The sequence below is a fragment of the Pongo pygmaeus genome, chromosome 6 (genome assembly GCF_028885625.2).
Source record: "Pongo pygmaeus isolate AG05252 chromosome 6, NHGRI_mPonPyg2-v2.0_pri, whole genome shotgun sequence".
Classification (NCBI taxonomy): Eukaryota; Metazoa; Chordata; class Mammalia; order Primates; family Hominidae; genus Pongo; species Pongo pygmaeus.
This window is the reverse complement of record NC_072379.2, coordinates 7,490,736-7,510,824: the sequence shown is the minus strand read 5'-3', so window position 1 is coordinate 7,510,824 and position 20,089 is coordinate 7,490,736. Positions and strand designations below refer to the sequence as shown.

Genomic DNA, 20,089 nt, shown 5'->3' with positions numbered 1-20,089 from the left:
TGATCATTATCACATATGCCCTATAAATATATAATCTATGAGTTTTTAAAAATAAGCATTTTGACTGAGAGCTGAAGGCTGTAGAGTTTTCCTGAGTTAAGTATAATTAATCAGTGACCTCCTGCCAAAACATGGGCTTTTTATCCTGGCTCTGAAAGAAGAAGGGACTCTCCATGATCAGTGTTACTATTCCCATTGTACAGATGGGGAAAATGAGGCTTAGGTTAAATCATATTTTATTAGTCCGTTTTCATGCTGCTGATAAACACATACCCCAAGACTGGGCAATTTACAAAAGAAAGAGGTTTATTGGACTCACAGTTGCACATGTCCGGGGAGGCCTCACAATCATGGCGGAAGGGAAGCAGGAGCAAGTCACATGTTACATGGATGGCAGCAAGCAAAGAGAGAGCTTGTGCAGGGAAACTCCCCCTTATGAAGCCATCAGATCTTGTGAGACTTATTCACTATCACAAGAATAGCATGGGAAAGACCTGCCCCCATGATTCAATTACCTCCCACCAGCTCCCTCCCGAAACACATAGGAATTATGGGAGCTACAATTCAAGATGAGATTTGGGTGGGGGGACAGCCAAAGCATATTGTTGGCATTTGGAACTGGGTTTGAACCCAGAACTTTCTGGTTCCAGAGCCCATGGTGCTTTCCAGTAGGACACGATCATATCTCTGGAGTACAAAGTAATATTTGTGCAAATTGCCCTGTGGGAATGTCAAGCCCTTGGGCAACTTCTCTCTGGACACGAGTCAGGGACCTCAAGGAGAACGATGGTATCTACTTAGGTCAGGTTACAGCATTCTTTCCTCTCGTGTATTTACTGTATTATTCAAATAAAGCAGGCGTAAAGATGGCAGAAGATAAACGTCAGACTGCATGCTATCTGATGCTCATGTCATCCTTATGTAATTATTATTATTATTTTTTTTTAGTACGTGGAGACCGTTACTTCTCGTCAGAGTGAAATCCAGAAATTCATTGCAGATGGTTGCAAAGAGGCTCTGCTTGAAGAAAAGAGGCGCTTCTGCTTTCTGGTTGATAAGCACTGTGGCTTTGCAAACCACATACATTATTATCACTTACAGGTGGGTGTGGTGGCAAATTGCCTTGAGTGTATTAATAACTTTATTTCATATTTAAATGCCCCAGAAGGCTGGGCCATGGCCCACGCCTGTAATCCCAGCACTTTGGGAGGCTGAGGTGGGCCTGGGCAATATGGCAAAACTCTGTGTCTATAAAAAATAAAAAAAAAAAACTAGCCAGTCATGGTAGCATGTGCCTGTAGTCCCAGCTACTCAGGAGGCTGAGGTGGGAGGATCCCTTCAGCCTGGGAAGTTGAGGCCGCAGTGAGCTATGATTGTGCCACTGCACTCCAACCTGAGCAACAGAGCGGGACCCTGTCTCAATCAGTCCATACATACAGAGATACACATACATGCACGCCACTCACCTTCCACACATGCCCAGTATAAAGCAGTGGGCCATTTTGCCAATGAAAAGATCCCAGAGAAACTGTTTTTGGCTAACTTGAACATACAAACTTATAGAAATACAGCTGAAATGGTCAAATGTCCGTGTATAATGTTTAATTAATTAATAATACATCCATATTTAAAGTCCTTCATAAAATAATGCTTCATCATTGAAAAATAGCACGTGTTTGCTCTTCTCACCTGCGAGTCAGCTTTCCCCAGGCCCTTTCTGATGTGTCCTCAGCATCAGTGTCTTCACCATGGCTGCTGGTGAGTCCCAGCGGGCCCAGGTCTACCGCACCTGGGCGATTTGAGATGCTCCCTTCATGGGTCCGTGTCCAGGGGTCCCGGGCAGCTCTGCCCCAGCCCATGGGCCCCCATTCACGCACATCAGGACAGCTGGGCTCAGTGATGCGTTCATTCCTCTTGGTGGTATTGGTTCCTGGTTTATTCAACTGAATGACCTCATCACCTTCCTTCCAACATACACAGCTGTGAGGTTCGAACCCCCAGGAATCATTATGCAACACATGTCACATTTCCTTTCCTTTGTTTTAAATTATGAACTCTGTTGGGCCTTTGTAAACATCCAAAACTAGCACTGGTTGAGGTCAGAAATTCATTGTTTTTCATAGTAAAGTTAGAGAGTGTTCCAATATAGGAGAAGCTTTGCAAAAGCTTGAATATAAGTCAGCTTTGTCTTTGTTTTAAAGGAAAAATACTTTGGCCTTGTATGTATGCAAATGTTGTATTTTCTGTAAACTTTTTACAACTTTAAGGAATATTCAGGACTGGGCATGGTGGCTCACGCCTGTAATCCCAGCACTTTGGGAGACCAAAGTGGGTGAATCACTTGAGGTCAGGACTTTGAGACCAGCCTGGCCAACATGGTGAAACCCTGTCTCTACTAAAAATACAAAAATTAATCACATGTGGTGGGCACCAGTAATCCCAGCTACTCAGGAGGCTGAAGCAGGAGAATTGCTTGAACCCAGGAGGCTGAGGTTGCAGTGAGCCCAGATCACACCACTGCTCTCCAGCCTGGGCAACAGAACAAGACTCTTTCTCAGAAAAAAAAAAAGGAAGAAAAAGGTATATTCAGCTCCCTAAACTAAATAAGATTTAAAATTAGTACAGCAGGCCAGGCACAGTGGCTCATGCCTATAATCCCAACTCTTTGGAAACCAAGGCGGGAGGATCACTTGAGCCCAGGAGTTCCAGACCAGCCTGGGCAACATAGCGAGACCCTGTCTCTAAAAAAAAAAAAAAAAAAAAAAAAACACAACAGTTTAGTTTTAATTAGCCAGGTGTGGTGGTGTGCACCTGTGGCCCCAGCTACTCAGGAGGCTGAGGTGGAAGGATTGTTTGAGCCCAGGAGTTCGAGGTTGCAGTGAGCCCGGATTGTGCCAGCGCACTCCAGCCTGGGTGACAGAGCCAAAATCCTCTCTCAAAAAAGAAGAAGAAAATGGTTACAGCAAAGGAAATAATTGCTGTATTAGGTGATCACTTTTGTCAACAGCACGTCTGTGCTAGTTTCGGGAATGTAGAGTTCACTTTAGAATCTTCTCTTCCCAGAGTGAGGGCATCCTGTGGCACCGGGGTCGCAGGCTGGAGAGGGCAGAGGTGACCTGGAGGTTCTCTTCCTGCGTGACGTCCCCACCATGTCATGAGGCAGCCTAGCACCTTTTCAGGGAGCTCCAGTTATCAGCAGAGTCTTTCTTAGACTTAACCATCGGTCCCAGTAATGCTTTATAGAGTGACGCAGACCAAATCTGCTCCTTTCTATACTGGAAGTTTCTTCGAGTATCTGAAAACTGGTTTTGTGGCTTCCCTTAATTCAGCTAAAGCGCCCCAGTCCTTTCTGTGGAGTTGGGATGAAGCAGGCCCAAGCAGCTGGTCCACGGTGCTGCAGAGTGTCAGGGTGACAGTTGGGGGTGGGGTGGCATTTGGGGACAGGGGTGGTGTGAAGGGGGGTCTTTGCCCTTCCCCAGGACTGACATCAGCCCCCCACCACTCTTGATAAACTCAGAGGCTGAGTAAAAGCAGTGTGACTGCCATGCACACAGCCGCAGGACAGACTCCTGCCTCCCCTTTTCCAACCAGAGTGCCGTTCAGAAAAGGTGTTCACTGGAAGCGCTTGGGGGACCTCTGAGAGTCCAGTTGTCAGGAGCAGAGCCAGGCTTGTGGGTGCTGGAGGGGTGCTCTGCCTCCAGGGTTGCAGGTTCTCGCCCCTGCTGGTCAGGTCTGCTCTGCAAAGCCTTGTTTGGCCTGTGGTGGGGGCGTCCCTCAGCACTGCCCACCACTCACCCACAGTGTCTCTTCCCCATAGACAGGCTCTCAGGACAGTGTCTGATTCGCTTCTTTAATGTCTGAATTGGTCAGAGTCAACTCCCGGGCCGGTGGCCTGTGTTGGCGGCACTGCTTTTAGTAGGAGTGGGAGGGAGAAAGTGATGGTTGGCGTTTCTGGGGCCACCTGGAAAACGGGATTCATATAGATTGCTCACTCCCTTTGAGTTTCTGTTCTTGTTCTTAACCATTTACCATCCCCGTATTAGTCCCATGCTCTGTATTCACACTGAGGGAGCAGAAAATTTCCTTTTGAGTCAGAGCCATTGCCCCTCTCAGCCGGTGAGACACAGCTGATCCTCTAGGTGCTTAAAGTGCTCACCGAGTTTAACCCAGAGCCCCCACACTCCTGGTGCTAAGCCAGTAATCTGTTATCAGCGATATGACATGATGTCATTTTTCTCAGCTCTTCAGACAATCATCTTTGTCTTTAGTCTTCTTCTTTTGGCTTTGCAGTCTGCAGAACTACTGAATTCCAAGCTGCCTCGGTGGCAGGAGACCTGTGTTGATGCCATCAAAGTGCCTGAGAAAATCATGAATATGATCGAAGAAATAAAGACCCCAGCCTCTACCCCCGTGTCCGGAACGCCTCAGCCTTCACCCATGATCGAGAGAAGCAATGTGGTAGGAACCAGTTTTCTCTTCCAGATTTCAGTCGTGTGTTTCCTAACTTGATCTGAGCCAAATTTGCTTGTGTTGGTGGGAATCACAGGTCCTCCTTTATTACTTCCAGGACCACCTTTTCGCACCTCTATCCCCTTACCTTTAGGGGCGAAGGTAGCTGGGCACATGTTTGTTTTTTGTTGTTGTTGTTGAGGTGGATCCTTTCTTGCTCTGTCACCCAGGCTGGAGTACAGTGGAGTGATCTCAGCTCACTGCAACCTCCACCTCCCGGGTTCAAGTGATTCTCTTGCCTCAGCCTCCTCAGTAGCTGGGATTACTGGGGCGCACCACCATGCCCGGCTAATTTTTGTATTATTAGTAGAGACAGGGTTTCGCCATGTTGGTCAGGCTGGTCTCAAACTCCTGACCTCGTGATCTATCTGCCTCAGCCTCCCAAAGTGCTGGGTTTATAGGCATGAGCCACCATAAGCTGGGCACATGTTTTATACTATGTTTGGCGCTATTATCTTTGTTTTGGAAATTTTATCCTTACTGTTTTGTTTTTTTGTTTGTTTTGTTTTTAAGACAGAGTCTTGCTCTGTCACCCAGGCTGGAGTGCAGTGGCGCAATCTCGGCTCACTGTAGGCTCCGCCTCCTGGGTTCATGCCATTCTTCTTCCTCAGCCTCCCAAGTAGCTGGGACTACAGGTGCCTGCCACCACGCCTGGCTAATTTTTTTTGTATTTTTAGTGGAAACAGGGTTTCACCATGTTAGCCAGGATGGTCACGATCTCCTGACCTCGTGATCCGCCTGCCTCGGCCTCCCAAAGTGCTGGGGTTACAGGCGTGAGCCACCACACCCAGCCATACTTACTGTTTTTATTTGTAATCATTCCAACTAAGTTTACTCCCAAGGAAGGAAGTATAGGTATCTCAGAATAAATTAGACACACTCTGATGGCATTCATCACAACTTAAGGCACTTCAGGAAAAAAAATAGGCATCAAAGTATTCACAGTAATGAATTCACACATTTGTAGTTTGCTGATCTTTGAACCTGGGCTCTATGTGGAGACTGGGATGCAGCAGGTACTTTGAACACATGGATCCACTCTTTCTGCCCATCTCAAACCCCCTGAAATGTGGCCAGGCATGGTGGCTCACACCTGTAATCCCAGCACTTTGGGAGGCCTAGTCGGGCGGATCACTTGAGGTCAGAAGTTTGAGACCAGCCTGGCCAACATGGTGAAACCTCGTCTCGTCTCTACTAAAAATACAAAAAATAGCCGGATATGGTAGTACGTGCCTGTTGTCCAGCTACTCAAGAGGCTGAGGCACGAGAATCACTTGAACCTGGGAGGCAGAGGTTGCAGTGAGCCGAGATTGCGCCACTGTACTCCAGTCTGGGCAACACGGCGAGACTCTGTCTCAAAATAAATAAATAAATAGCCTATTATTTAAAAAAAAACAGCCTTGGGAATCTGTGTAATTCCAATTCTGCATTATACTAATATTGGACTAATAAAGAATTTTTCACAGGTTAGGAAAGATTACGACACCCTTTCTAAATGCTCACCAAAGATGCCCCCCGCTCCTTCAGGCAGAGCATATACCAGTCCCTTGATCGATATGTTTAATAACCCAGCCACGGCTGCCCCGAATTCACAAAGGGTAAATAATTCAACAGGTAAGAGATTCAGTCTGATTTATTTGAAGATACCTTTTACATTTGTTTTAAGATAAGCTGTGAAATAAATATTTTGGATAAATGTATTTGCAAGGTCTGGAGGTAAACAAGCAGGTATGGTGGATACATTCAGCCCTGGCTTTGCAGAGCGCGAGTTCAGAAGAAATACAGGACTAGACTGTGAGACGCTCTGATAATTGATATATTTCTCTGACATTTACCAGTTCTATGCACTGACTGATGTTTATCCAGAGTAAACATACTGTTGAGAATTACCTATTTACAAATAAATGGAGGCCAGGCGTGGTGGCTCACGCCTGTAATTCCAGCCCTTTGGGAGGCCGAGGCAGGAGGATCACCTGAGGTCAGGAGTTTGAGACCAGCCTGGCCAACATGATGAAACCCCATCGTTACTAAAAATACAAAAAATTAGCCGGGCATGGTGGTGCCTGCCTATAATTCCAGCTACTCGGGAGGCTGAGGCAGGAGAATCGCTTGCACCCAGAAGGCGGAGGTTGCAGTGAGCTGAGATCACACCACTGCATTCTAGCCTGGGTGACAAGTGGGAAACTCTGTCTCAACTAATCCATCAGTCAATCAGTCAATAAATAAGAAACATGCATAGCCTTGCTGTGTGTTCCATATTTGGTGGCAATTGTAATAAAACTTTTTTTGCAATAAAATAGGCTATAAAAGTTCACATTGAAATGGGAAAGGTTCCCTTGTCCCCCTTGCAGGGCCTGCGATGGGGATGTGGCTCGCCTCTTCAGTGCCCCGGTGCTGAAACCTCTAGGGGAGTAGACAGACGGGCAGGCTGTGGGGCTCCCACCTCACAGCAGTGTCTAGGGATGAATGTTTACAGCTGAAGCCCCAGTGGGCGCATGTTACTGTGAGCTCTTTTAGTTTTAGTTTTAGTCTATAGGTGGCTTGTGTTAACCAGCTCAATTACACCCTCTACCTTGTCACAGGGAAAGAGGGTTTTCTGTATCCCAGGTTCTTGCCTTGGTGTACTGGAAGAATCGGATCACACGTGGGCTTGGAGAATGAGTGCAAGGTTTTATTGAGTGGAGGTAGCTCTCAGCAGATGGGGGATGGAGTGGGGAGGTTTTCCCCTGGAGTCGGGCCACTCGGTGACCTTGGCCAACTGTCAGAGCCCAACTCCATGTCGTTCTGCTGTTCAGTGGCCTGCCAGTGTGCTGGAGCCTGTCGGTGCCTCCCTCTTGACACCTAGCCACTGTGTTTGTTCCTCCAGCAACAGGCTCCTTTCAACATTCAGCAGCTTGTGTGTCTGCCTGCTTAGGGTCTTGAGGGTTTTTATAGGCACAGGATGGGACATGGCAGGCCAGGGTGGTCTTGGGAAATGCAACATTTGGGCAGGAAATGCCTGTCCTCACCTAGGTCCTTAGGAGTGGAACCCTAGCCAGAGACCACACCCTCCTCTACCCAGCACTTTCCTTCCCCAGTTCTGTATCATTTAAAGGGACCACGCTCTTCCCTTCCCAGCACTTCATAATTATCAACATGACAAAATTATGATTATTAAGCTTACCAATAAGCTTGGTTTTGAATTTTTTTTTTTTTTTTTTTTTGAGATCAAGTCTCACTCTGTTGCCCAGGCTGGAATGCAGTGGCGCGATCTCAGCTCACCACAACCTCTGCCTCCCAGGTTCAAGCGATTCTCCTCCCTCAGCTTCCCAAGTAGCTGAGACTACAGGCATGCACCACCAAGCTTGGCTAATTTTTGTATTTTTAGTAGAGACGGGGCCTCACCATGTTGGCCAGGCTGGTCTTGAACTCCTGACCTCAGGTGATCCACCCGCCTGGGCCTCCCAAACTGCTGGGATTACAGGTGTGAGCCTCCATGTCCAGCTGGTTTGAATTCTAATCAGTGTTTTTCAGAGCACCGCATGCTCTTTGAAGAACTTCAGTTCCAACTTGGATTTCTTAATTCTGTTGACTATATTTTAACAAGTTGGGGCCGGACACAGTGGCTCACGCCTGTAATCCCAGCACTTTGGGAGGCCGAGGCGGGCGGATCACGAGGTCAGGAGATCGAGACCAGCCTGGCCAACGTGGCAAAACCCCGTCTCTACTAAAAATACAAAAACTAGCTGGGCGTGGTAGCTCACACCTATAATCCCAGCTACTCAGGAGGCTGAGGCACGAGAATTATTTGAACCCAGGAGGCGGAGGTTGCAATGAGCTGAGGTTGTACCACTGTACTCCAGCCTGGGTGACACAGTGACAAAAACAAAAGTTGGAGCCAGTTACTGTCTGCAGATGTTGCCGGCTTTTTCACTAGTCAGACCCTGTCCTTCTGCACGGTCTTTAGCACCAAGGACTCTCGAGACCTGTGCCGTGGCCCCAACCCATCCACATGGGGTGTCTCACAGGCCCCCATGGTGTGAAGGTTGCAGCAGTCAAGCTGTTTGTGAGAGAGAGCCCCTGGACCAGAGCGTTTGAAGCTATTGGGCAAAAGAACAGAGTTTTCCAGAATGATGACTAGGATGGCCCAGCAGAGGAAGATGATGGTGTGTAGGCATTTGTCTTTGAAGGAAGTCTTGTCAGTTAACTAAAATACACGGTTAAAGTATGTAATACTCTATGCGTCCCAGTGATTCTGATGACTCTGGTTCTTACTGGTAAAAGCAGAATGAAAATTGCTGGTGGAGGGTTGGGCGTGGTGGCTCATGCCTGTAATCCCAGCACTTTGGGAGGCCGAGGCAGGTGAATCTCGAGGTCAGAAGTTCAAGACCAGCCTGGCCAATATGGTGAAACCCTGTCTCTACTAAAAATACAAAAATGAGCCAAGCATGGTAGCACGCACCTGTAATCCCAGCTGCTTAGGAGGCTGAGGCAGGAGAATCACTTGAACCCGGGAGGTGGAGGTTGCAGTGAGCCCAGATCACACCACTGCACTCCAGCCTGGGGGACAGAGCAAGACTCCGTCTCGAAAAAGAAAGAAAATTGCTGGTGGGTTCAACATCAGCTAGGTAGAGAGTGGCAGGTTAAGGGGGCGCAAGGTTTATGTTGTAATCGTGAAGAATCTGCAAGAATAAAGCAGCCAGAGATCTTGCATTGTTTTAAATGAAAGATGCTTGCTGTATTACTAGCCTGGGAAAATTTGAATGGAAAAAAGGCCAGAAACAGTGGCTCACAGTTGTAATCCCAGCACTTTGGGAGGCCAAGGTGGGAGGATCACTTGAGGCCAGGAGGTCAAGACCAGGCTGGGCAACATAGCGAGACACCGTCTCTACAAAAAAATTTAAAAATGAGCCTGGCATGGTGGTGTGTGCCTGTAGTCCCAGCTACTTAGAAGGCTGAGGAGGGAGGATCCTTTAAGCCTGGGAAGTCCAGGCTGCAGTGAGCTGTGATCCTGCCACTGCACTCCAGCCTGGGCAACAGAGTGAGACTCTGTCTCAAATGTATATACATACATATATATATATATATTTTTTTTTTTCAATCTTTTTTTCCCTGGAGTGGAAATATCAGCCTGTGTTTGAATGGAGACATGAACAGCACAGCCTCGTGCTCATGGGTAGAGAGTATGGGACGAACCTGCCCTAGCTGGTTGCTGGCCCAGCCACTTGCCAGCTGTGGGGTCTGTCCTGTAGATAATAGCAGCACCTTCCTCCTGGGAGCCTGGCGGGGTGGCAGCTGTGAGACATTGAGATCGGTGACTGGCACCTGGTGAGGACTTTGTAAATGGAACTCATCCTCACCTCGTCCTTCTTAGGCCTGGGGGTGAGAAGCTGAGCGGCCAGCATGGCAAGACCGACTGCATTTCCAGCTTTCTTCTTTTCTTTGTGGACATTGGCAATTGGGTTTGAACTGTGGCCCTAGCCTGCCTTTGCGATTGGAATTGCGAGGGCAGTTTGGCATTGGAGCGGTTTGCCTCTCTAAGAAGAGCCATCCTGGCTAAAGCAGAGTGCAGATCAACCCGGCACACACTGCCTTGTCCTTGGGCCTGGAAAAGAGCCCGCAGGGATCCTCTTCTGCATGGTGCATGCCTTCAGGCTGCATGCTGCCTCTGTTTCTCAACAGTCTCTGTCCCTTCTGGGCAATGATCAAAGCGAGGAAATAGGACAGGGTCAGTTTCCGTGGAAGGAGCATTGTTGGCAAGATGAGAACAGGTGGATTCCTGGGGTTTGCTCATTGGAATGTGCCTCTTGATTCTCATGCTTTGAAAAGCCATTACTGCTACACTCCCTCCAACAGGTACTTCCGAAGATCCCAGTTTACAGCGATCAGTTTCGGTTGCAACGGGACTGAACATGATGAAGAAGCAGAAAGTGAAGACCATCTTCCCGCACACTGCAGGCTCCAACAAGACCTTACTCAGCTTTGCACAGGGAGACGTCATCACGCTGCTCATCCCCGAGGAGAAGGATGGCTGGCTCTATGGAGAACACGACGTGTCCAAGGCGTAAGTCTGGGCGTGATGGTCCCCGCAGGGCTCCAGACGGCCTGTCCCTTCCAGAGCAGCCAAGCTGCAAATTGTCTTTGTGGACATGCTCACGTTTTAGCCAAAGTTAAGTTTATGGTTTAGTTCTAGTTTAGTTAAGTTATTCGATCCCAGGCTGTTTTCTGTATGTCTGTGCATGTAGAGATACATTTGGTGCATGCATACTTATTAGAGCATATGAAGTCACCTGTCTGAAAGTAGTTCAAACATTCTTTTGTTTTTTAAAAAAATTTAGCATTTGGCTGGTGCAGTGGCTCATGCTTGTAATCCCAGCACTTTGGGAGGCTGAGGCGGGCAGATCACCTGAGGTTAGGAGTTCCAGACCAGCCTGGCCAACATGGTGAAACCCCATCTCTACTAAAAATACAAAAATTAGCTGAGCATGGTGGCAGGCGCCTGTAATCCCAGCTACTCGGGAGGCTGAGGCAGGAAAATCTGGGACTGAACCTGGGAGGCGGAGGTTGCAGTGAGCCGAGATCTCGCCACTGCACTCCAGCCTTGGGTGACAGAGCAAGACTCCGCCTCAAAAAAATAAATAAAATTAGCATTTGATTTATTGAGGATAATCTGCATATCAGATATACTTTGTTAAGGTTTAGCACGTAGGTAGTTTGAATGCAGTCCTCTTAATTTCAGCCATAATTATGTGCACAAGCTTTCCTGTAACTAGCTTGTCAGTTTTCTAGACAGATTGTTCAGATGTATTAAATAAAACCAATATGAAAAAAAGGGGTAATCCAAATCAAATTAATGTTATACATACAACGTATATTGCTTTTTAGCTAGGCATGGTGGTGCACACTTCTAGTCACAGCTACTCGGATGCTGAGGCAGGGGGATTGCTTGAGTCCATGAGTTCAAGGCCGCTGTGAGCTATGATCGCACCACTGCACTCCAGCCCGGGCAACAGAGCAAGACCCTGTCTCCATTAAAAAAAAAAAAAAAAGAAAAAAGAAAAATTGTTAATAATACACATTGTTCAGTGTATGTGAAAGTCCATATTTACCTCTTAAAAACCTTAATTTCATTTCCTGCACACGTGGGCGTTTCTGGAGGAGTGGACCGGTCTGCCCTGAGCTCTCACCAGGCTGTTCAGGGCAGTTGCCATCCGCTTGTCTACCACTGATAGGGTCTTTTCTCCCTCTTTGCCGGTAGGAGGGGTTGGTTCCCGTCGTCGTACACGAAGTTACTGGAAGAAAATGAGACGGAAGCAGTGACCGTGCCCACACCAAGGTAGCCCTGAACGTGGCTGAGCTCTCCCGGCAGCAGAAACCCCTGCCCTGTCGTTTCCATAACACACCACCATCTAGCTCTGTCGCAGGCCCTGCCCTAAGCCTCAGCTCTCGTGGACTAGTCAGAGATGAGACCATGACTCACAGTGCTGTCTGCCGTGATTTCTGTTGTCCCCGAGCTTTGCTGCCGTGAGGAGACCCAGCCCAGGCCACCTACTCCCCGCAGTCCTGCAGCCCTCTGAAACTCCCTCCCTGTGCCCTGCACCTCCTGGTCGCTAAACCCAAAGCATGTGTTTTCCGTCCTTATCTTACGCTTATCTTACCGTTCTTATCTTACAGCCCTTAACGCTGCTGTATGCTTTTTCTGGAATGTTCTCTGGCCCCAGCTGCTTGACCTGTGCTCTGTTTGTCTTCTGCTTCACCAGCTCTTTGCACCCCTCTTCTGCCCATCAATTAAACATCAGTGTTCTTGGAGGTCACCCTGGGTCTGTCCTTCCTGCCTGTGCTGGGCCATCTCGTCCACTCCCATGGCTTAAAATACACTGATGGGCTTTGCTGAGCACCTCCATGCCGAAAACCCCCAAATCCCTGTTCCAGATCAGATAATAACAGTAGTTACTGCCTAGAGACTGTCCAAAGGACTTTGCATTGATTTGCTCACTTAATTCTCACAGCAGCCCCATGAGGTGGGCCCCTACTTTAAAAAATGAGGAAACTGGCCGGGTATGGTGGCTTGTGCCTGTAATCCCAGCACTTTGGGAGATGGAGGTAGGAGGATTACTTGAGGCCACAAGTTCAAGACCAGCCTGCACAACATAGCAAGACCCCCATCTCTACAAAAAAAAAAAAACAATTAGCCAGGGCAGAGTGGCATATGCCCATTGTCCCATCTACTCTGGAGGCTGAGGCAGGAGGATCGAAGTTCACGGAACCCCCATAACCCATCCAGCTAGCCAGGTAGAAGGCCTCCAGGTCCGACGTTGCATTCCCCAGGGTCTGTTGCTGTCTGCAGTCTTCATCCCTAGCAGAAGAGCTAAAATGCCATTGTGCTGGGGAACAAAAACTGAGTAACACTTTAAGGATGTTAAAATTTCAAGTGTTTACTTTTTTTTTTTTTTTTTTTTTTTTTAAAACTCTTAGCTCATTGCTCACTCCAGCTTTTGCTAGTCTCCAATTTCTTTCCTTAGATTAAATCAATCAAGAGCCAGCCCCTAGTTTAAAAGCTTTCCTCTCTTTTGTCATGTCTTTTAAATGATTTTTTGGCCAGGGGCAGGGGCTCATGCCTGTAATCCCAGCAGTTTGGGAGACCGAGGCGGGCCGATCACCTGAGATCAAGAGTTCGAGACCAGCCTGGCCAACATAATGAAACCCTGTCTCTACTAAAAAAAAAAAAAAAAAAAATACAAGAAAAATTAGCCGGGCGTGGTGGCAGGCACCTGTAAACCTGGCTACTTGGGAGGCTGAGGCAGGAGAATCACTTGAACCAGGGAGGCGGATGTTGCAGTGAGCCAAGATCACACCACTGCACTCCACCCTGTGCAATAAGAGCGAAACCCCGTCTCAAAAAAAAAAAAAAATTTCTTGTGAGGATATGTTTAGAAACCGCTAAAAGCATTACAGTGTTTTAGGCTGGGTGTGGTAGCTCACGCTGTAATCCCAGCTGAGGTCAGGAGTTCGAGACCAGCCTGGCCAATATGGTGAAACCCCATCTCAACTAAAAATACAAAAAATTAGCTGGGCACACTGGCGTGCACCTGTAATCCCAGCTACTCAGGAGGCTGAAGCAGAAGAATCGCTTAAACCTGGAAGGCAGAGGTTGCAGTGAGCTGAGATCATGTCATTGCACTCCAGCCTGGGTGACAGAGTGAGACTCTGTCGCAAAAAAATTTTAAAAATACAGTGTTTTGTATTGATACATGTACTGTGTGTGTCTGTGTGTGAGATCAAGATCAGGTTTTGACTGGTGATGTACCGTTACTGTTGTCCTTGGTCAGGGATACGGAGGATGTTTGGGGTTTGGTGGTGAGACATTATCTAACATGTGCTGTGTCCTTTTTGGGTTTGAGCCCTGCGCCGATGAGAAGCATCAGCACCGTGAACTTGTCTGAGAATAGCAGTGTTGTCATCCCCCCACCCGACTACTTGGAATGCTTGTCCATGGGGGCAGCTGCTGACAGGACAGCAGATGCAGTCAGAACGACATCCACCTTTAAGGCCCCGGCGTCCAAGCCCGAGACCGCGGCTCCTGTGAGTAAAGCCACAGCGGGGCGTCCTGTGTCCTGGACTCGCCATCCCCGACTGGGAGGCACAGGTCGCTGTTCCTGCGGTGACCGCCTTGCTCTGCTCTGTCCCCAGGGGGAGGGTCGTGTCCCCGGGGAGGAGGGAGGAGGGGCCTTGCAGCCTTTGATCCTCTAGATTCCCTTCTTTGTCATGCAGCCTTTCACCTCCTTCAGCCCTTCTTTCATGTGGACTGTATCTTGTCAGAGTTTACACACAGTCTAGATTTTATTAGGTTTCTTATCTCTCCTGCCTGGCTGCAGTCTTTTAGCCATTGAATCACCATTTTCTTTCATTTTCTTATTTTCTGAAGAGAGGCTTACGTTAAAAGTGGTAACTTCATCTTTCTTCAGAAAGTCTTTATACTCCCAGGCACTGCGGATGTTATCTTTAACCCTAAACCCTCTAGGCACGGGGTTTAGGGTTAAAGATAACCCTGAAAGATAACCCTAACCTGCCTCTGGGGGCCCAGCATGGAGGTCCTGGGCTCCCGGAACCAATTCATCCATTCCTGCCACCGCACATGTCTGCTGGGCACCAGGCCCTGGTGCGGGCTCTCCAGCTAGAGGAGAACAAGGCCAGACTCTGCCTGCCTCTTCAGAACTTCTGTTCTGGTGATAGGAAGCAGACAATAAAAAATAAACAAAAACACCGACGCTAGAAGCCATGCAGAAGAATAACACAAGGTGAGGTGATGGTGGGGTAGGGAGCAGCACAGCTGGACATCACTCCTGGGCTGGGTTGGCCGAGGTTAGTGTGCCCTGGCGTGAGACCTGTGGGTGAAGGGGAGGAGGCTGGGTGGTGGTGTCTGCACCCCTCGCTCCAGGAGCTGTCTTGCTTTGCGGAGAAGGAGCCAGGCCCCTATACCTTGTATCTGGGGCCTTTGTTCAGCTGTGAGTGGTGCCCAGGCGTGGAGTCTCTCGATGATATGAAATGGATGTGCTTCTAAAATGTGCCTGCCCCGGACCTATACATGAGCCTTGAGGAGTCTGGGAACGTAGACCTGCCTCGTTGTAGACTACAATGGCATGGTTTGGTTTAGGAATGCTAGCTTTTGAAACTTCATTCAAAATGTCTTTGAGGCCAGGTGCAATGGCTCATGTCTGTGTAATTCCAACACTTTGGGAGGCGAAGGTAGGAGGATCACTTGAGCCCAGGAGTTTTAGACCAACCTGGGCAACACAGCAAAACCCTATATAGACAAAAAATATAAAAATTAGCCAGGTATGGTGGCACATGTCTGTAGTCCCAGCTGTTCAGGAGGCTGTGGTGGGAGGATCACTTGAACCCAGAAGTTCGAGGCTGCTGTGAACTGTGATCATACCACTGCACGCCAGCCTGGATGACAGAGACCCTGTCTCATAAAAAAAGAAAAGAAAAATGGTTTACAGTGTAGTAGTTTGAATCTGGATCCAAATCAGCTCCATACATTGTAATTGGTGGATAGGTTTTGTGAGGCCTTTTCTAGCTGCAGGTCCCCCCCTCTGCCTCTTGTCCTTAGCAGCCTCTTTGTAGAAGAGCCAGTCATTTGTCCTGGAGGGTGTCCCCCATCTGGGTTTTGCTGATGGTGTCCTTTCTGCGTTCCCCCATGTCTCCTGTATTTCTTTAATTTGGTAGTTAGACCTCAGGCCCTGCTCAGAGTCTGTTGCTGTTTTGCTTGTTTGCCTGTTGTGTTTTGCTGGAGCATTTCACCAGTGAGGAGGCACATGTGGACATCCGTCTCTTTTTGTGATGTTAGTAGCTGTTGATGTTCGCCTAGCCTGCTGCTTTATTGAGGTTGGATAATGCCTTTTAAGGTAAAAGAATCTTGCCCCCAAAAATCACAGCTCTGGCACTGTAAGTGAGAGCACTGACACTTTGGCCAACCCTGGATAGTTTTCAGTGTTAGAAAATGAAAACGTGTCATTGTCAGTGTATTTACCGTGTGGATAATGCTTGGTGAAGAAAGTACTGTCGCCGCAATTCTTACTGCAGGGAATTGGATAAATGGAAGAAGCCTGGTTGTAAGTATCAGTGTACTCAGTAATGACAGATTCCTCCTTACTTAGCACTGGGGAGTGGAAAGGTGACCTGGCTTCATTCTTAAACCTCTTCGTTGGCTGGATCATGACATTCTGTCAGTGTCGGGAGGCTGCCAGCACACGGTGCACACCTTTTACCGGCTTCCCACTTCCTCGGACAGCAGAGCTTTAAGCACACCACTGTCCCCAAGGGCCCTGACCTGGAGGGCTGGGCTGAGCTGGGGCTGCCTGCAGGGGCGACCTGGTGTCCTGTAGCCTCCACCAGCGCAGCTGGCCCATGTGGACACCACCGCCACCCTTCCCACCTGAGCTGGTATTCTCAGTTCACACCTGCAAGCTTCAGGCTGTCCTCTCCACAGGAGAGATTCCCAGTCATCCTGTCCCCAGCTGCCTCCACGGGCCGCACCTGCCAAAGCTCACTTCCCCACAGACCAGCCTCCCTCTAAACCCCACCACACACACAGACACACACACGCACACACTCACGCGTGCACACACACCATCATCTTCAGGTTCCCCCTTTCTGTCTCGAAAGCTAGAAGGCTGGGCCGGGCGCGGTGGCTCACGCCTGTAATCCCAGCACTTTGGGAGTCCAAAGTGGGCGGATCACGAGGTCAGGGGATCAAAACCATCCTGGCTAACACAGTGAAACCCCGTCTCCACTAAAAAAAAAAAAAAGAAAGCTAGAAGGCTTTCAGGCTTTCATTTTAGCAGCCTTTCATTTCTGGTTTCATCCAAGAACATTCAAAAGACCCAGATACCTCATGAGAATACCCTCCTTATGCAGATTCTAATCATTTCAGTTGTCATTGATTCTGCACGTGTTTGAGTGCTGACTGCTGATTAACTTCATGATCACTGAAATCGATGAGAAGACCCGTCCAGCACAGGGGTGGAGGTGACGCCCACAGGGAGGTCATGTTTATCACTGATAGCAACTGAGATTTCCTGGGCCGCAGACCTCTGAGGCCAGCAGACTTCTGTCAACACAGTCACATGGCAGTGAGGGTATGGCTGTGGGGGAGGGGTTTTGAGGACACAGATGAGACCGTCCCATCAGCATTCATCCAGCCGGCCTCTACTGGGTGGCCTAGAGCCAAGCCCTCAGGACACAAAGAGGAATGAGACCCACGCAGGGGTGGAGTCTAGGGAGCGCTCAATGCATGGGGCGAGGACAAGGGGAGAGGCCGGGGTTCCTGGGACGCATCAGGGGAGGCTTCTAGGCGGAAAGCGTTGGAGCCAGGCTCTGAGGCATGAGCTTCGGCAAAAACACAAGACCTGGGTGTTGCGGTGACTTGGGGGGCTCAAGAGCTGGGGTTGGGCAGCAGCCAGAGAGGCAGGATGAGCCCCCACACTGCTGCCTGGCTTCTGGCTGGACTGCGAGGGGAGTGGTGCCGCCGGCCCGTGGCGCCCTCCTGTCTTTCGTACCTTCACAGCCTTCGCACCTCACGGTGGTGCTTCCTGAGCGGTGCCTGTGCTGGGACCTCCTGGGGAGGTCGAGGGGTCGCGGGGCCTCGTGAAATGGAGAAAGGGAGGCACAGAACAGAAGAATGGCAGCTGCTGTCCAAGGCCCACGGCAGGTTAGAAACCCGGTTCCGAAATCTCAGCCAGCAGCTTCTTGGCCTCCACATCAGTACACTTTCCCGATAAGACACGCCGCGGTCATCCGCGTGCTGTTACTCTAACATCCTATGCAGACTGCAAAAGCATTGCGGGGAGGGACCGCAACTGTCACCCGCATCCAGCCTCTGTAGACAGCGCTCCTGTTAAACAAGTGACCACATTTCATCCAAACCGATCCCAGTCAGGAGTTCCGGGAGTGCAGCTGTGGGAAACGGCCTACAGACGCATTGGTGCTGCTCCAAGGGCGGGAGCAGGGGAATGGCCGTGTGTTCTGGGCCTCCTGGCCTCGCAGCCTCCTGCACCAGCAGGGAGCACGGATCAAGCATCTGTGTGTCAGAGACGAACAGCACAGATGCAAATGTTCCCTGCCCAGTCCAGCAGCCACAGGGCACCCAGGGCAGCGGAGCGCTTGAAAAACGAATGGTGCAACAAAGCAACTAGACGTTTACATTTGTTTGTTTGTTTATTTATTTATGAGACGGAGTCTTGCTCTGTCGCCCAGCCTGGAGTGCAGTGGCATGATCTTGGTTCACAGCAACCTCCACTTCCCAGGCTCAAGCAATTCTCCTGCCTCAGCCTCCCAAGTAGCTGGGACTACAGGTGCGTGCCACCACACCCAGCTAATTTTTGTATTTTTAGTAGAGACAGGGTTTCACCATGTTGGCCAGGCTGGTCTCGAACTTCTGACCTCAGGTGATCCGCCCGCCTCAGCCTCCCAAATTGCTGGGATTACAGGCGTGAGCCACCACGCCCGGCAAATTTTATTTTATTTTAAGTAGCCATATACAGCTAGTGGTTGCCACATTGGACAGTTAGGAATAGATCATACAAAATAGTACAGTGTTCCATTTAAAAACTTGCTGTAGCTGGGCACGGTGGCTCGCGCCTGTGATCCCTGCTACTAGGAAGGCCAAGGGGGTAGAATCACTTGAGCCCAGGAACTCAAGTCCAGCCTGAGCGACAGAGAAAGAACCCGTCTCAATATATATATAAAAATGAGAAGCTTGATCCATAACATGGCGGTCAAGAAGCAGGTACCATGGCTGAGGCTCAAAAGATGGCAGCCTACCGGGCACAGTGGCTCACACCTGTAATCCCAGCACTTTGGGAGGCCGAGGCAAGAGGATCATTTGAGCCTAGGAGTTCAAGATCAGCCTGGGCAATATAGTGGGGACCTCGTCTATATAGAAAATTAACTAAAAAACCAGCCAGGCATGGTGGCTCATGCCTGTAATCCCAGCACTTTGGGAGGCCGAGGCAGGTGGATCACCTGACGTCAAGAGTTTGAGACCAGCCTGGCCAACATGGTGAAACCCTGTCTCTACTAAAAATACAAAAAATAATTAGCTGGGCATGGTGGCAGGAGCCTGTAATCCCAGCTACTCGGGAGGCTGAGGCAGGAGAATCAGTTGAAGCCGGGAGGCAGAGGTTGCAGTGAGCCAAGATCACGCCACTGCACTCCAGCCTGGGCAACAAGAGGAAAACTCCATCTCAAAAAACCACCAAAAAACAGAAAGAAAATTAAAAAGCCAGGCATGGTGGCATACACCTGTAGTCTACTCAGGAGCCTGAGGCGAAAGGATCGATTGAGCCCAGGAGGTCGAGGCTGCAGTGAGCTGTCATTGTGCCACCGCACTGCAGCCTGGGTGACAGAGCAAGACCTGTCTCAGAAACAATGGCAGCCTTTGCCACCTGAAAGCCCCGGGGGGCTCTGGTACCCTTGAGGGCCGGGGACACAGTCCTGGAATTAAGTGTCTCAGCCTTTTTATGTCCACCTGGATTAACTTAGCTTTCCCTAACCAAAATGCCTAAACCAGCTGATGATATTGGGGAAAGCTGTGTTATATCCCAGGCCAAACACTGGGATCCATGAGAGCTGGGAAAGCATCCTCATGTTTTTTTTGTTTTGTTTTGTTTTGAGACAGAGTCTCACTCTGTTGCCCAGGCTAGAGTGCAGTGGCACCATCTCGGCTCTCTGCAAGCTCCACCTTCCGGGTTCACGCCATTCTTCTGCCTCAGCATCCTGAGTAGCTGGGACTACAGGCACCCCCCACCATGCCCAACTAAGTTTTTTGTATTTTTAGTAGAGACGGCGTTTCACCGTGTTAGCCAGGATGATCTCGATCTCCTGACCTTGTGATCTGCCCGCCTCAGCCTCCCAAAGTGTTGGGATTACAGGCATGAGCCACCACTCCCAGCCCCTAATGTTTTTTAAAAGCATTTTTATACATAGTTTTATATCCAGCTCCTGTGAGTTGCAGCTCGTGTAACCCTGGAATGCTTAGGCTTAGGTGTCCATAGAGCATCCCACTCACCTGGGAAGCCCCACAGCTGCCTGTGACGGC

The 20,089-nt window shown here is 49.3% G+C and overlaps 1 protein-coding gene across 1 annotated transcript in view; it reads left to right on the top strand.

Moving 5' to 3' along the window:
- The window catches only part of BAIAP2L1 (BAR/IMD domain containing adaptor protein 2 like 1), a 109,323-nt gene that overhangs the window by 84,095 nt on the left and 5,139 nt on the right, over nucleotides 1-20,089 (top strand). The window contains exons 7-12 of the mRNA XM_054494920.2: nucleotides 949-1,101; nucleotides 4,291-4,458; nucleotides 5,976-6,123; nucleotides 10,345-10,552; nucleotides 11,747-11,824; nucleotides 13,890-14,070. Coding sequence (XP_054350895.1) covers nucleotides 949-1,101; nucleotides 4,291-4,458; nucleotides 5,976-6,123; nucleotides 10,345-10,552; nucleotides 11,747-11,824; nucleotides 13,890-14,070 — 936 coding nt within the window. The remainder of the gene's footprint in view (nucleotides 1-948; nucleotides 1,102-4,290; nucleotides 4,459-5,975; nucleotides 6,124-10,344; nucleotides 10,553-11,746; nucleotides 11,825-13,889; nucleotides 14,071-20,089) is intronic.